Source organism: Aureococcus anophagefferens, assembly GCF_000186865.1.
Source record: "Aureococcus anophagefferens unplaced genomic scaffold AURANscaffold_2, whole genome shotgun sequence".
NCBI lineage: Eukaryota > Pelagophyceae > Pelagomonadales > Pelagomonadaceae > Aureococcus > Aureococcus anophagefferens.
In genome coordinates, this window is record NW_008705562.1 from 166,539 (window position 1) to 179,524 (window position 12,986).

At 73.8% G+C, this 12,986-nt stretch overlaps 3 protein-coding genes across 3 annotated transcripts; 1 reads left to right on the top strand and 2 right to left on the bottom strand.

Annotated features, from left to right (window-relative positions):
- Nucleotides 1–6,933: 6,933 nt before the first annotated feature.
- Nucleotides 6,934–7,204, bottom strand: AURANDRAFT_20043 (hypothetical protein; the record flags this gene model as incomplete). Its single annotated transcript, XM_009035255.1, has 2 exons — nucleotides 6,934–6,993; nucleotides 7,079–7,204. 2 exons carry the CDS (start codon nucleotides 7,202–7,204, stop codon nucleotides 6,934–6,936), a joined length of 186 nt encoding a protein of 61 aa, XP_009033503.1.
- A 745-nt stretch (nucleotides 7,205–7,949) lies between these two features.
- On the top strand, nucleotides 7,950–8,294 carry AURANDRAFT_20673 (hypothetical protein; the record flags this gene model as incomplete). Its single annotated transcript, XM_009034685.1, has 1 exon — nucleotides 7,950–8,294. The coding sequence occupies one exon, from the start codon at nucleotides 7,950–7,952 to the stop codon at nucleotides 8,292–8,294; it is 345 nt and encodes a 114-aa protein (XP_009032933.1).
- An 853-nt stretch (nucleotides 8,295–9,147) lies between these two features.
- Nucleotides 9,148–9,988, bottom strand: AURANDRAFT_5553 (hypothetical protein; the record flags this gene model as incomplete). Its single annotated transcript, XM_009034611.1, has 3 exons — nucleotides 9,148–9,318; nucleotides 9,530–9,601; nucleotides 9,662–9,988. Coding segments are annotated over 3 exons (570 nt in total), but the record flags the coding sequence as incomplete, so codon positions are not given.
- Nucleotides 9,989–12,986: the final 2,998 nt, after the last annotated feature.

The window sequence follows — 12,986 nt, forward strand, 5'->3', positions numbered from 1 at the left end:
TTCTGATCACCTCAGCGCTCGGCACCTTCCCTCGCGCACAGCCCCGACTGGTAGCCCCGACTGGTGGGTATGGCCAGCGCACCCAGGGCTTCCCCACACGACTGGACCGCCTAAGACCGAACCATGGGCGCCCAGGCCTCCGCGCCGGAGCACCCGAAGAAACGCGCGAGCGGCCGGTCGACGACGCCCCCGCCGCCGCCCCCCAAGCCCCTCTTCAAGCAGCACCCGAACTCGCCCCTGGAGCTGCGCTGGCGCGAGGCCCTCGCCGCGAGCCAGGCGAACGAGATGCGGCGGCGCGCGTCCGTGCGCGTGGCCGCGGACGTCGAGGCGGACCTCGTGTCGAACCGCATCGAGATGCTCCGGGAGCGGCTCGGCGCGCCGCCCGCGTTCGTCGAGGCCGTCCTCGAGGACCGGAGCCTCGGCGACTGGGACCACGTCGTCGTCGCGCTCGAGCGCAAGGAGCTCGAGCTCCGGGAGACGGGCCGGGGCGCGGACGACGCGGAGATGGAGGGGCTCAAGCGCTGGCTCGACGCGCTCCACTCGGAGCGGCCGCCCGCGGCGGCGCCTAGCCGCCAGTCCTCCGGCGACGACTCGGGCCGCGGCGCCTGGTCCTGCGAGCTCTGCGGCAAGCGGAAGACGCTCCACCGCATGGCCGGGCCCGACGGGCCGAACACGCTCTGCAACGCGTGCGGCACGCGCTACGCCAAGGGCCGGCCGCCGCCGCTCGTCGCCGCGCGGCTCGAGGGCCTCGAGAAGCGCCTCGGCCGGCCCCCGGCGGCCGTGCGGGCCATCCTCGCGGGGAACCCGGACGCGGAGACGGCCCTCGCGGCGCTCGAGGCGCGCGCGCGCGAGCTCCGCGGCGGCGCCGGCGACGCGGGCGACGCCCGGGGCGGGAAAAGTGTGCTTCAACGTCGCTTCAACATGAGGGTTCCGCGCGCGACTGTTCCAGAGAAACGATCCACGCGTCGAGAGCGCTCCGAGAGATCATCGCTCGTCCAAGAATGAGCCGAAACGAGTGGAACATGACCGAGATGGGAGCCTTTGAAGTTGGGAATTTCGCACTCTTCAGGCGACGCCGCGGGCGTCGAGCGGTGGCGCGCGGCCCTCGAGGCGCTCCTCGGGCCCGCCGCCGCCGGCGGCCCCGCGGCGGCGGCCGTCTCCGACGACGAGCGCGCCGCCGCGCCGCCGGGCGCGGCCGCGGAGACCGCGCGCGCCGCCGCGTCCGGCATCGAGGGCGCGTCCGGGATCGAGGGCCGCCTCGCGGAGCTCGAGGGCGCGCTCGCGGCGCGCGACGAGGCCCAGGCGAAGCACGCCGACGACCTCCGCGCGCTCCAGGGCCAGCTCGCCGCGCAGCGGCGCGCGAGCGCGCGCCTCGAGGCCGAGCTCAAGACCCAGCGCGGCGCCGCGCGCGAGCCGGACGAGTCGCCGTGGCGCCTCGTCGGCGCCGCCGACGCGCCGCCGAGCCCCCCGCCGCGGTGGCCGTTCCGCGACGTCGAGTTCTCGCGGCCGCGGCCCGTGTCGCCCCTGTCGCAGCTCCGGCTCCTCGTCTGCGCCGGCGGCATGGGCGAGGAGCTCTTCTGCGCCGGCGACCTCGGGACCGACTTCGTCTGCACGCGCCAGGCCGAGGGCTTCGACCGGCCGCCGGAGGACCACGGCGCCTGCGGCGCCGACGCGCCCTACCTCTCGCGCGACGGGGACCACGTCTACGAGGACCTCGACGTCGAGATCCCCCTCACGGTCGAGGAGCGCGACCTCCAGCCCCAGGCGCCCCGGCGGACGGCCGTCAGCGAGACGGACTACGACCCGCGCGGCCCGGGCGACGCCCGCGTCATGGAGAGCGAGTACGACCCGCGGAGCTTCTACTGAGGAGGAGCCCCCTAACCTGTGCCTCTGTCACACGTCCCAAAAACGGCACCGTGAACGGCAAATTGAAGCTTCGGGACGAACAAGATGGCGGGGCTGCTCGTCGTCGCGGCTTTCCTCGTCGGCGTCGCGTCGGGGCGGCGCCTCGGCGTGGCCGTGGCCGACGACGCGTCCTACGCCGTCACGCTCGACGGCGCCGCCTGGCTGCGGTCGGCGCCGCTGGCCGTGTTCGTGGACGGCCGCTGGTGGACGGGCGCGGACCTGCGGCGCGACGGGCCCGTGGCCCGCCGCGGCGGCGCCGCCACGCAGCGGTGGATCGCGAACGCGACGACCGTCGAGACGGCCGTCGTCGACGCGGGCGACGACGTGCTCGTCTTCGAGACGCGGTTCCCGAACGGCGCGGCCGGCACGCGGAGCGGCGTCGCGGACGTGCCCGGCGGCTGGACGGGCGACAAGGCGCGGCGCGGCGTCGGTTCCGTGTGTTTCCGCGTGCCATCGTGGTTCTTTTAGGGCCTCTTCGCGCCGATCGCGGGCCACCCGGCCGTCGACTTCGGCGGTTCGATGCCCCGCGCGGTGACGTGGCAGAACAACTTCGTCGAGCAGCAGGTCGGCGTCGACGACCTGAACCGCGGCGTCTTCGGCGGGCCCGTCGTCCTCCTCGACGGGGGCGACGCCGTCGTCTTCGGGTCGACGGCGGACCACGCGAAGCACTGGGCCACGTACCAGAACGGGTCCTCGTGGGCGCTGGGCCCGAGCTCGGAGCTCCTGGCGCTGCCCGCGAACTTCTCCTTCCGCACCGTCGTCGCGCGCGCCCGCGGCGTCACGGCGGCGGTCAAGAAGTACGGCGACTGGGTGCTCCGCGACGCGAAGACGGACCGGGCCGCGGCCCTGGCGGCGGACGTCGTCGTCAACGGCCTGGGCTACTGGACGGACAACGGGGCCGTCTACTACGGCGACGCGTGGAAGCACGACCTGGCCGCCATGGCCGCGCCGCACGCGACGATGGAGGCCGCGGCCGTCGCCGTCGCGGACGCGCTGCGGCGGGACGGCGTCGCGCTCGCCTACTGGCAGTGGGACGACTGGTGGTACCCGGGCGAGGCGGTCTACGTCGACTGCGTCGACGCGTGGACCATGCTCCCGCGCGCGTTCCCGTCCGGGGGCCTCGCGGACATGCGCCGGCGCCTCGGCGTGCCCTTCCTGCTCTACATGCCCTACGTCTGCCGGAACGCGTCCGGCTTCGGTAATTGGACGTTCCTCACGCCCGACGACTGCGGCTGGGACTGCGAGGGCACGCTCGTCGACGCGCGCGAGTCCGAGGCGTTCCACGGCGCGCTCTTCGAAAAGTACGGCGAGGCGACGAGCGACCGGGGGCTCGTCGCGTACGAGCAGGACTTCATGGTGACGAACTTCTTGAAGACGCGCAAGTACCGTCAGGTGCTCGGCGAGTACGAGCGCTGGTTCGCGGGCATGGCCGCGGCCGCGGCGGACCGCGAGATCCCGCTCCAGCTCTGCATGGCCATGCCGTCCGACGCCATCCTCGCGGCCAAGGCGGACTGGGCGACGAACGCGCGCGCGTCCGACGACTACGCGCTCCCGTCGAACCTGCCGTCGTTCGGCGGCGGCGCGTTGCTGCTCTGGGCGCTCGGGCTCCGGCCGTCGAAGGACACCTTCTGGACGACGTCGAACTCGTCGAAGCGCGCCTACGCGCCGGGCGCGAACCCCGGGACGAACGTGGAGCTCAACGCCATCGTCGCCGCGACGTCGACGGGGCCCGTCGGCATCGGCGACGCCGCGGGCGAGACGGACGCGGCGCTCGTCGCCCGGACGTGCGCCGCAGGCGGCGCGCTGCTCCAGCCGGCGAAGCCCCTGACGCCCCTGGACCGCACCTACGCGGCCTCGTGGCGCGGCGGCGAAGCCTGGGGGTCCCACGTCGCCGCGGGGTCCTCCGCGGCGTACCTGACGCTCGCGTTCTCCGTGGGCGGCAACGCGACGCTCGCGGCGGCCGACTTCTACCCCGCGGCGGCGGCGCGGGACTGGGTCCACCGCGCGTGGCACGCGGCGCCCTGCGCCGACGGCGCCGACGCGCTCGCGTCGGGCTGCGTGACCGCGGAGTTCCCGGCGCTCGGGCCGTCGACGGACCGCGGCGGCGGGCGGCCCTACGACTACTGGCTCTCCTACCCGGCCGACGGCGCGACGTGGCTGCTCCTCGGCGAGCTCGACAAGTTCGTGCCCCTCGCCGGCCGCCGCTTCGCGAAAGTCACAGAGACCGGCGCGCGCCTCGACGTCGCGCTCCGCGGCTCGCCCGGGGAGGTCGTCGCCGTGACGGCGCTCGAGCGAAACGGCGGCGGCTGGACGGCCCGCGTCCGCGAGGTCACCTTCGAGACGGGCGACGCCGCCCTCGCCTTCGGCTCCTAATTACGCGTTCCTCGGTCGCCCCGGGGCCCGGCCCGACGGCGCGCGCGGACCCGCGCCGGCGCGCGCGGAGCCACGTCCGCGCCGGCGCGCCCGCGCCTAGGGCTGCTTGACGTTGCCGTTCTCGTCGAGGCCGAACTCCTCCCAGAGCTCCGGCGCGAGCACGTCTTTGAGATCGTAGCCCTCCCCGACTGTGAACGGGGACGGCGTGGCCTTGCCGAACCGGTCCACCTTGTACTCTATGCCGGAGCCCTCCATCTCCCAGTCCTCGTCGTCGCCGCACCGATCCTCGTCGGACCGCCGCTTGCCGTAGGCGCGCAGCGGCGCGAGGCGCGGCGCGGCGCTGCTTTGGAGGGTCGCCGTCCGCGGCGCGTGGAGCGCCGCGACGGGCGCGACGCAGAGCGCCGCGGCGATGAATGTAGTAGCGTGCATGCTGCGACGAGTTTGCACTCGTTGGTCGCCTGCCGCGCGGCGAGACGGCTGGTGACAGTGTCAAATCCTTCGGCTGCGCGCGGACCTCGATGGATGGGCTCGGCCCGGGGATCCGGAGCTTTCTCCGGAGGCGTACTCGACGCGGTACGCGCGAGCGCGTCGCAACCGCGCCGAGACAGGCCGGAGACAGCGCGAGGCCTCCGCCGCGCGCCTCCGCGATGCGCCACACGTACGCGGCGACGACGCCCCGAGGGCGGAAGCGCGCCGCGCCTCCGAGTACTCTATGCCCTCCGGCGCGGCCGCGATGTACGAAGCGCGAAGGGCGGGGCGCGCGCTCAGACGTAGGGCGGCGGCTGCGACGCGGCGGGCTGCGCGTAGACGGGCGGCGGGGCGCCCTGCTGCACGACGACGGGCGGGGGCTGCTGGACCACTGCGGCGGGGCGCGGCGCGGCGCTCTCGGACGCGCGCGCGCGCGGGCGAAGCCTCGGGCGCCGGCGCCGCGCCGTAGACGGGCTGCGGTTGTCGCGGCGGCGGCGGCGGCGGCGGCTCGCGGAAGCACATGGCGCAGAGGCCGCAGAGGCAGATCATCTCGCACAGCAGCCCAAAGGGGCCGAAGCCCGGGCCGTGGCCTAAATCGCGCGCGTCCCGGGGCCGGCGCCTCTCGCGCGCGCGCACCGAACCCATGGCCGTGGCCGAACCCGTGGCCGTGCGCGCCCTTGCCCATGGTGCTGCTGTTGCAATTGGGGGCTGCGGACAATGCGGACGCTTTGGATGGCGCAGCGTGTTGCTCGACTATTGTTGCAGCAACATCTACCTGATGGGTGTTTGAACCGCTTTTGAAGTTCTGTGAGATTTGGCGCCATCGTACCTCACGGCCTTCGGACGCGTCAAACCCGCAAACCACACGCCTCGAACCTCAGCCGGTGCATCCATCAAAAAGCGCGACGCCCCCGCGAGCGACGATGATCGGCACGGTCGTCCACGAGCAGTCGGAGAGCCTCTGGGCGAGCGACGACTACGGCCATTGGGACCCCGCCGACGCCTTCTCCGACGGCGCGTCCGACGCGTCGGACGACGACGCCGCGTCCCGCGCGCGCGGCGCGTCGCCGCCGGTGCCCATCACGCCCCGCGACGACAAGGGCACCGACGACAAGGAGAACCGGCCGCCGCACGTCTCGCCCGACTCGGTCGCGGACCTCGACCGCGCGCTCGACGCCTTCGACGCCGCCGACGCCGAGGTCGCGGCCATGGGCCTCGGCGGGTCTCGCGGCGCGGCCTCGTTCCGCGAGGCGTCCGACGCCATGGGCCTCGGCGGGTCTCGCGGCGCGGCCTCGCTCCGCGAGGCGTCCGCGCGGCGCTCGGACCCCTACGCGATGGCGTCGCGCCTCGCGCGGCTGCCGTCCGACGCCATGGGCCTCGGCGGCCGCCACGCGTGCGCGAACTCGTTCCGCGAGTCGTCCGCGGCGCTCCTCTCGCCGCCGGCGTCGCCGCGCGTCCGGTCCGAGCCCGCGTCGCCGGACTGGGCGCGGACCCGCGGCGGCGACCTCCGCGACCTCATCTTCTCCCTCGACGACCACGCGGACCCGCGCGAGGTCCGCGGCTCCTGCGCGCGCTGCGGCGACCCCGTGCTCCGGAGCCAGCGGCGGTCGCGCACCGGCCGGACCTACACGCACGAGTGCTGCCCGCGGCTCCTCGCCGTCGCCGCCGAGACGGGCCGCCTCCACGCGGAGGCGCTCGCCGTCGAGGCCGAGGAGCGCGCGCGGCCCGCGGGCGCGCTCGACGTCGCCTTCAAGAAGCTCTCCTTCTCCCGCTACACGGACGACCGCCCGGGCCACTTCCCCGACGCCGACTGGGACGTGCCCGTCCGCGACGACTGGAAGCTCCCCGCGTCCCTCTAGGCGCCCGACTCCGTCCCCCGAAGTCCCCCGACACCACCCCCGGCGGCGTCTGCCCCGGAAGACCCCCGAACGCGCGCGACGATAAGACCCGCGAGCCCCGCCGGATGCTCGAGGATAAGGAGGTCGTCGACGGTTAGTCAGCGGCCGTGCGCCGCCGGCTGCTCGGGCGCCGCCGGCTAGCTCGGTTCACCGAGGTACCCCGCGAACCCCCCGGATACCACCGTCGAACCCCCGGACGAGCACCACCGTCGAGCTTAGACCCGCGCCTCGATCCGCGGCGCGTGCGCGCGACAAAACGTCCGAGCTCCCGGCGCTCGCGGCGGCGTCGTCATCGCTTCTTGCCCGACGGCATCTTCTTCTCCGTGAAGAGCACGTGCTGGCGCACGACCTGCGGCGGGGCTCCGTCGGTCCGCCCGGCGTCGTCGGCGCCGCGGCGCGCGCGCGCGCGCTCGTCTCGGCGCCGGCGGGCGCACGGGATCGTACTTGACGAACTGGAGCTTGTGCAGCGTCTTCTGCGGGTTCTTGCGCGTCGTGTAGAAGAAGCCCGTGCCCGCTTCGCTGAGCAGCCGGATCAGGACGGCCTTGCCCTTTTGGCCCATCGCGCGGTGTGTTCTTTTGTCGCGCGCGCGTCCCCGGACGTGGACCGCGGACCGCGCGCGCGCGTCGGCGGCGTCGGCGCGGCGCGGGGCTCGGCGGGCTCGTCGCCTCGCTGGCTGAGGGCCGCGGAGGAGCTGCCACAAGGCCAGCTCGACAAGGGGGGGGTTTGCTCCGTAGTGGCGCCCCGGCCGACCCCTCCAGCGCAGCGACGCGGTACTCGAAAGTCACGATCTTGAGCGCGATCGAACCTTCATAGTACCGTCGACTCGGAAACCAAGGGGCACGTCCAACACCATCGATGGTGGCGAGATCGGTTGTGCCGGATTTGTCCGTAGGAGCGCGGTGGACGAGCGAGGCCCGTAGGGTGGATTTTGGACCGACACCGAAACGGCGTCTCCGGCACTCACCAACCGTCCAGGGCGACGCCAGGGGTCATGGGGCGTCGCCCCGACCACAAAAAGCGACCGTTCTGCACCTATACGCAGCGCATGGCTGGCGCGTATACGCGCGTATTCGTACGTAGGCGGTCCTTTTTCGAGGATATTGTGCCGAGATCGTCGAGTTAGAAAGAGCTTGCTTCACGCGAGCGTAGCCACCGGACCTCTCCCGGCGCATGCAAAAAAGAGTGACTTTAGACGCCGCCGTCGCGCGACGGCGCCGACCTTGCCGGAGCAACCCCCCCCATCTCGACACCGTGCCGCTGCAACCAGCGCCGCCGTCGAGTGCTGCCGTCGACGGACCCCGCCGATGGCCGCGCAGAGTGCGTCGTCGGAGCCGCACGCCCTCGACGCGCTCTGGGCGACCGTGGAATCGCGGCGCGGCGCCGACCCGTCGTCGAGCTGGACGGCCAAGCTGCTCAGCAAAGGCGTCAACAAGTGCGCCCAAAAGGTCGGCGAGGAGGCGACGGAGGTCGTCATCGAGGCCGCCGTCGGCAACAAGGCCGGCGTCGTCTCCGAGTCCGCCGACCTGCTCTACCACCTCGAGGTCCTGTGGGCCGCGACCGGCGTCGCGCCCGCGGACGTCTGGGCGGAGCTCGCGCGCCGCGAGGGCGTCTCCGGCGTCGCCGAGAAGGCGAGCCGGCCGAAGAACTAGGGCGCCGTAAGCGTCGGTCGCTTCGTCGCGGATGACCCGCGCTTTCGTCGCGGTCTCGCGCGTCGACGGGCGCGCGCCGGTCCGCCCCGGGACGCGGGCGCGGTGGTCGCTACGTCACGTCTGACTCGCGCGCCGCGCGTAGTCGCGCTTTTGCGCCTCGACGAGCGCGGGCCGGTGGGCCTTGTCCCAGGGCTGGGGCGGGAGCTCGAAGAACGGCGCGGCCTCGGCGTCACCGAGGGACACGTAGGGCCCCCAGAAGCCGCGGTAGGCCGCGTCGATTTTGGCGACGTGGCCGCGGACCGCGGTCTCGTTCTTCCAGACCGCGTACTTGGGCGTCGTGTACGCCGTCTCCGCGGCCGCATTGAACCGCGCGACGAGGTCCGCGAGCACGTCGGGCCTCTCGTTCGAGACGTCGCGCGCCTCGCCGGCGTCCGCGTCGAGGTCGAAGAGGCAGCCCCGGCCCGCCCGGACGTCGCCGCAGATGAATAAAACGGGCGCCGGCGCGGACCCGTTCGGGTACGTCGGGCCGTTGTGGACGGCGCTCCGCTGGTTGTTGAAGAGCGCCTTCCACTTGCCGACGAGGATGCCGCCGCCGGAGCCGGGCATGCCGTCGCGGCTCGGCACGGAGAGCACGAGCTCGCCCGCGCGCGGGCCCGTCTTCGACGCGCCGGTGATGAGGGGCCACGCGCTCCGCGAGTCGACGGGCGGCAGCCCCGCCGCTGCCGCTGTGGTGTCAGTGATGCTTGTGATGCCTGCAGCATCGGCGACCGTCGCGTACCAGTCCGCGATGGACAGCCGCTGCGCGTGCGACATCGAGCTCCACGCCGCGCATGCGGTCCGGCAGCCGGCCGCCGGCGACGAAGCAGACGCCGCGGACGCCGCCCTCGAAGTCGCTGTACTTGCCGCCGCGGAGGGGCCAGTTGTTGCCGCTGTCCGCGTCGAAGCCGACGGCGCCGCCGTTGTCCGTCGCGAAGACGACAAGCGAGTCGCGCCACATGCCCCGCGCCCGGAGCGCGGCCTCGACCTGTGCCGAATTCAACCACTGGTTTGGGTGGTCCTGACCAAACTTGAGAATTCTCTAGCTCGATCAAATCGAAGTCGATTCGGCTGATTTTTGGACGAATCGATGGCTCTCCTCGAGTTCTCGAAGCACAGCCGAAGAGCTTGCGTCGAAACTGTCGCATATGCGCACATTGAAGTCGAGTTGAAGATTTGAATTCGGCACAGGCCTCGACGCGGCCGACGGAGTCGTCGACGAAGGACGCCATGGCCTCGTACTGCGCGCGCCGCCGCGCGGCGTGCGCGGGCTCGTTCGGCGCGCCGTTGCGCTCGAAGAACGCCCACGCGCTGTCGTCGCCGGGGTCGACGCCGTCGAACGCGGCGTACTTTTTCAGGAACCGCCGCGGCGCCTGGAGCGGGTCGTGGACGCACTGGTACGCGAAATAGGCGAAGAAGGGCCGCTCCCGCGGGTGGTTTCGCACGAGCGACTCGAAGCGCCGCGTGTAGAGCTCGTCGCCGTAGTATTTTCCTTCGAGCCCCCGCGCGGGGCCGCCGCCGTCCGGCGTCTTTTCGGTGCCGTCGTCGAACCAGAGGTCGACGAGGTCGTGGCGCGCCTCCGCGCGCCGCTGCGTCCAGTGGTCCTCGGCGCCGGCGAAGTAGCCGAGCCACGTGTCGAAGCCGCGGTACGTCGGCAGCAGCTAGGAAGTGCGTCGCGTAGCCCTTCTCGCGCCGCAGGAGCTTCGGTAGGAGCGTGAACCCGAGGCTGACGCCGCCGCCGGGGTGGCGGTTGTTCGGGTTCGCCTGGTTGACGTGGTGCGCGAGCCGCCCCGTGAGCAGCGCGCTCCGCGACGGACTGCACGTCCGGTAGCAGTAGTGCCGCGAGAGCCGGAGGCCGTCGACGGTCGCGAGGCGGTCGAGCGTCGGCGTCGACACCTCGGCGTTGCGCCAGCCGACGCCGTGCCAGCCGAGGTCGTCGACGAGGAGGATCGACACGTGCGGCGGCGCGGGCCCGGCGCGCGGCGCCGGCGGCGCGTCCGGCGGCGCCGGCGGCGCGTCCGCCGGCGCGTCCGCCGGCTCCGGCGGCTCCGGCGCCGTCCGCGGCGCCGCGGCGGCCCGTGCCGGCGCCGCGGCTTTGTCCGGCGGCCGGAGCGCCGCGACGTCGCGCCGGAGCGCCGCGGCTTTGTCCGGCGGCCGGAGCGCCGCGACGTCGCGCCGCAGCGCCGCGACGTCCCGCCGGAGCTCGAGGCGCAGCGCCGCGTTCTCGGCGCGAAGCTCCGACGCGAGCCTCGCGTCCTGGGACGTCTCGCGGTGGACGTAGTAGGTCTGGAAGAGCTGCAGCGCCAGCACGGCGAGCAGGCACGACGCGAAGGCCGAGGCGCGAACCATCGTGCACGGACCGAGGGGCAGCCCCACTTCAAGTTGGCAAAGCAATGTTCGTTTGCCTTCCTTTGTGGCAATTCGAGCAGCGACGCGCCGCGCCGCGCAGCGCCGGCGCCATGATCGCGGCGCGCGACGTGTCGTCGAACTGGAAGACGATCCCCTGGAACCGCGTCTTCGGCGGCGAGATCGTCGCGGACCGCCTCTTCCTGCGGTCGGCGCTCATCCGCAAGGACCTGCTGCCGCGCTACTGCCCGGCGCACGCGCCCGTGACGCACGCGCTCGCGTCCGGTGCGGAGGCCGCGGCCGTCGAGGCGGCCGGTTTGCGCGCGCCGACGTGCCTGAACCCGTCCGGGCTGGCCTACGCGACGCGCTGGGTCGTGAAGCCGAGCGACAGCAGCAACGCCTTCGGCGTCCGGTTCTGCGACTTCGAGGCCGGCGCGCTCGAGGCGTGCGTCGCCGGCGCGCTGGCGCTCGAGCGCGACGCGTGCTGGGTCGCCCAGGCCTGCGTGCCGTCGCTGCCGCTCCTGGAGCGGGGCCACAAGTTCCACCTCCGGTGCCTCGTGCTCTTCTGCGGCGATTTGGACGTCTTCGTCTACGACGACGCGCGCGTGCTCGTCGCGCCCGTGCCCATGGACGACCCGGGCGACCACGCGCACGTGACGAACCGGAGCTTCAACAAGGAGCACGCGGCCTACGTCGCGGCGACGCACAACGTCGCGCTCGCCGACTGCGCGGCGCTCGGCGACGGCGCGGCCTGGGGCGACCGCGGCGGCGCGCTCAAGCAGGTCCGGGCCATCACGGCGACGCTGGCGAAGGCCCTCGTCGCCCACGCCGCGGACATGGCGGCGGCGCGGGGCGCCGCGGCCGCGGGCGACGCCGCGGGCGCGGAGGCCGCGGGCGACGCCGCGCGCGTCCCGGGCGCGGAGGCCGCGGGCGACGCCGCGGGCGCCGCGGACGCGCCGCCGCCGCCGCCGCCCGGCGCGGGCAAAAAACCGCAGCGCCACTTCTTTGCGCTGCCCAACGCCTACGAGCTCTTCGGCTTCGACTTCATGGTCGACGACGGCATGCGCGTCGTCCTCCTCGAGGCGAACCCGGAGCCGTCCATGGACATGTGGGGCAAGACGAAGGACGAGATTTTGCGCGGAAAGTGCCCCGTCACGGACGGCGTCCCCCGGTCCGACGAGCGGACGGGCTTCACGAAGGTCTACTCGAAGCGGTTCGAGGCCGCGCTCGCGATGATGCGCGAGGAGAAGCGCCGGGCCAAGGCCGCGGCCGCGGCCGCGGCGCCCTAAGAGATTTTGGCGGTCATACGCTTACGTTAGGCGCCCTTGTCCTCGACCTTGGTCATGGCGGAGAGGAGCAGGTCGAGCGGCGACGCCGCGGGGGGCTTCGGCGGCTCCGGCGCCTTCTTCTTCCGCGGCGTCTTGCCCCGCGGCGCCTTCTTCGCCGGCGCCGGCGCCGGCGCCGGCGGGCAGAGCCGGCAGGCCGGCGGCGGCCCCGGCGCCGCGAGGCACTTGCGGTGCGCGACGTGGCCGCAGGGGAACGCGTCGAGGAGCTCGAGGTGCGCGAAGACGTCGCCGCCGCAGACGGCGCAGGCGCAGGCGACGTCGGCCTCGGGCCGCCGGTGCGCCGGGTCCGGCGCGGCCTCGTAGGGCATCGCGCCGTCGCCGCAGACGTGGACGAACGGCGGCTCGCGGCTGCACGGCCGGCCCCGGGGCGCGGGGACGCACGCGCGGCAGCGCATGCAGTGGAAGGCGTCGACGCCCAGGCCCTTGCCCGGGTGCCGCGCGTCGCAGTAGGGGCAGTGGTAGGACTCGGCGGCGGGGCACGCCTTTTCGCCGCCGCGCGCGCGCTTCCGCGGCCGCTTCTCGGAGCCGTCGGACCCCGAGCTCGAGTCGTCGTCGCGGTTCGCGGCCCCGCCGAGCTTCGCGAGCCACTGGCGGAAGTTCGTGCCCTGGGCCACGGCCGACATCGTCGCGAGCATGTGGCGCGCCTGCGGCGGTTCCAAATTCGGCACGACGATCTCGAGCGTCGCGACGGTCTCCTCGGCGCCGCGGCTGCCCATGATGGCGCCCGTGAGCTGGAGCAGCTCCGCCCGGCTGAAGGCTTTGCGCAGGCGCGGCAGCTGGTTCTCCTCCTCCTCGAGCATGTGGTCGCAGAGCGTCTCCTTGAGCCGCCCGAGCGCCTGCCGCGCGGCCGCGAGCGTCCCGGCGGCGGCGGCGCCGCCGGCGCCGGCGGCCTCGCGCGCGGCGTCGAGGGCCGCCCGCGCGTCGTCGAGCCGCCGCCGCTCCAGCGCGTGCGCGCCGTCGTCGT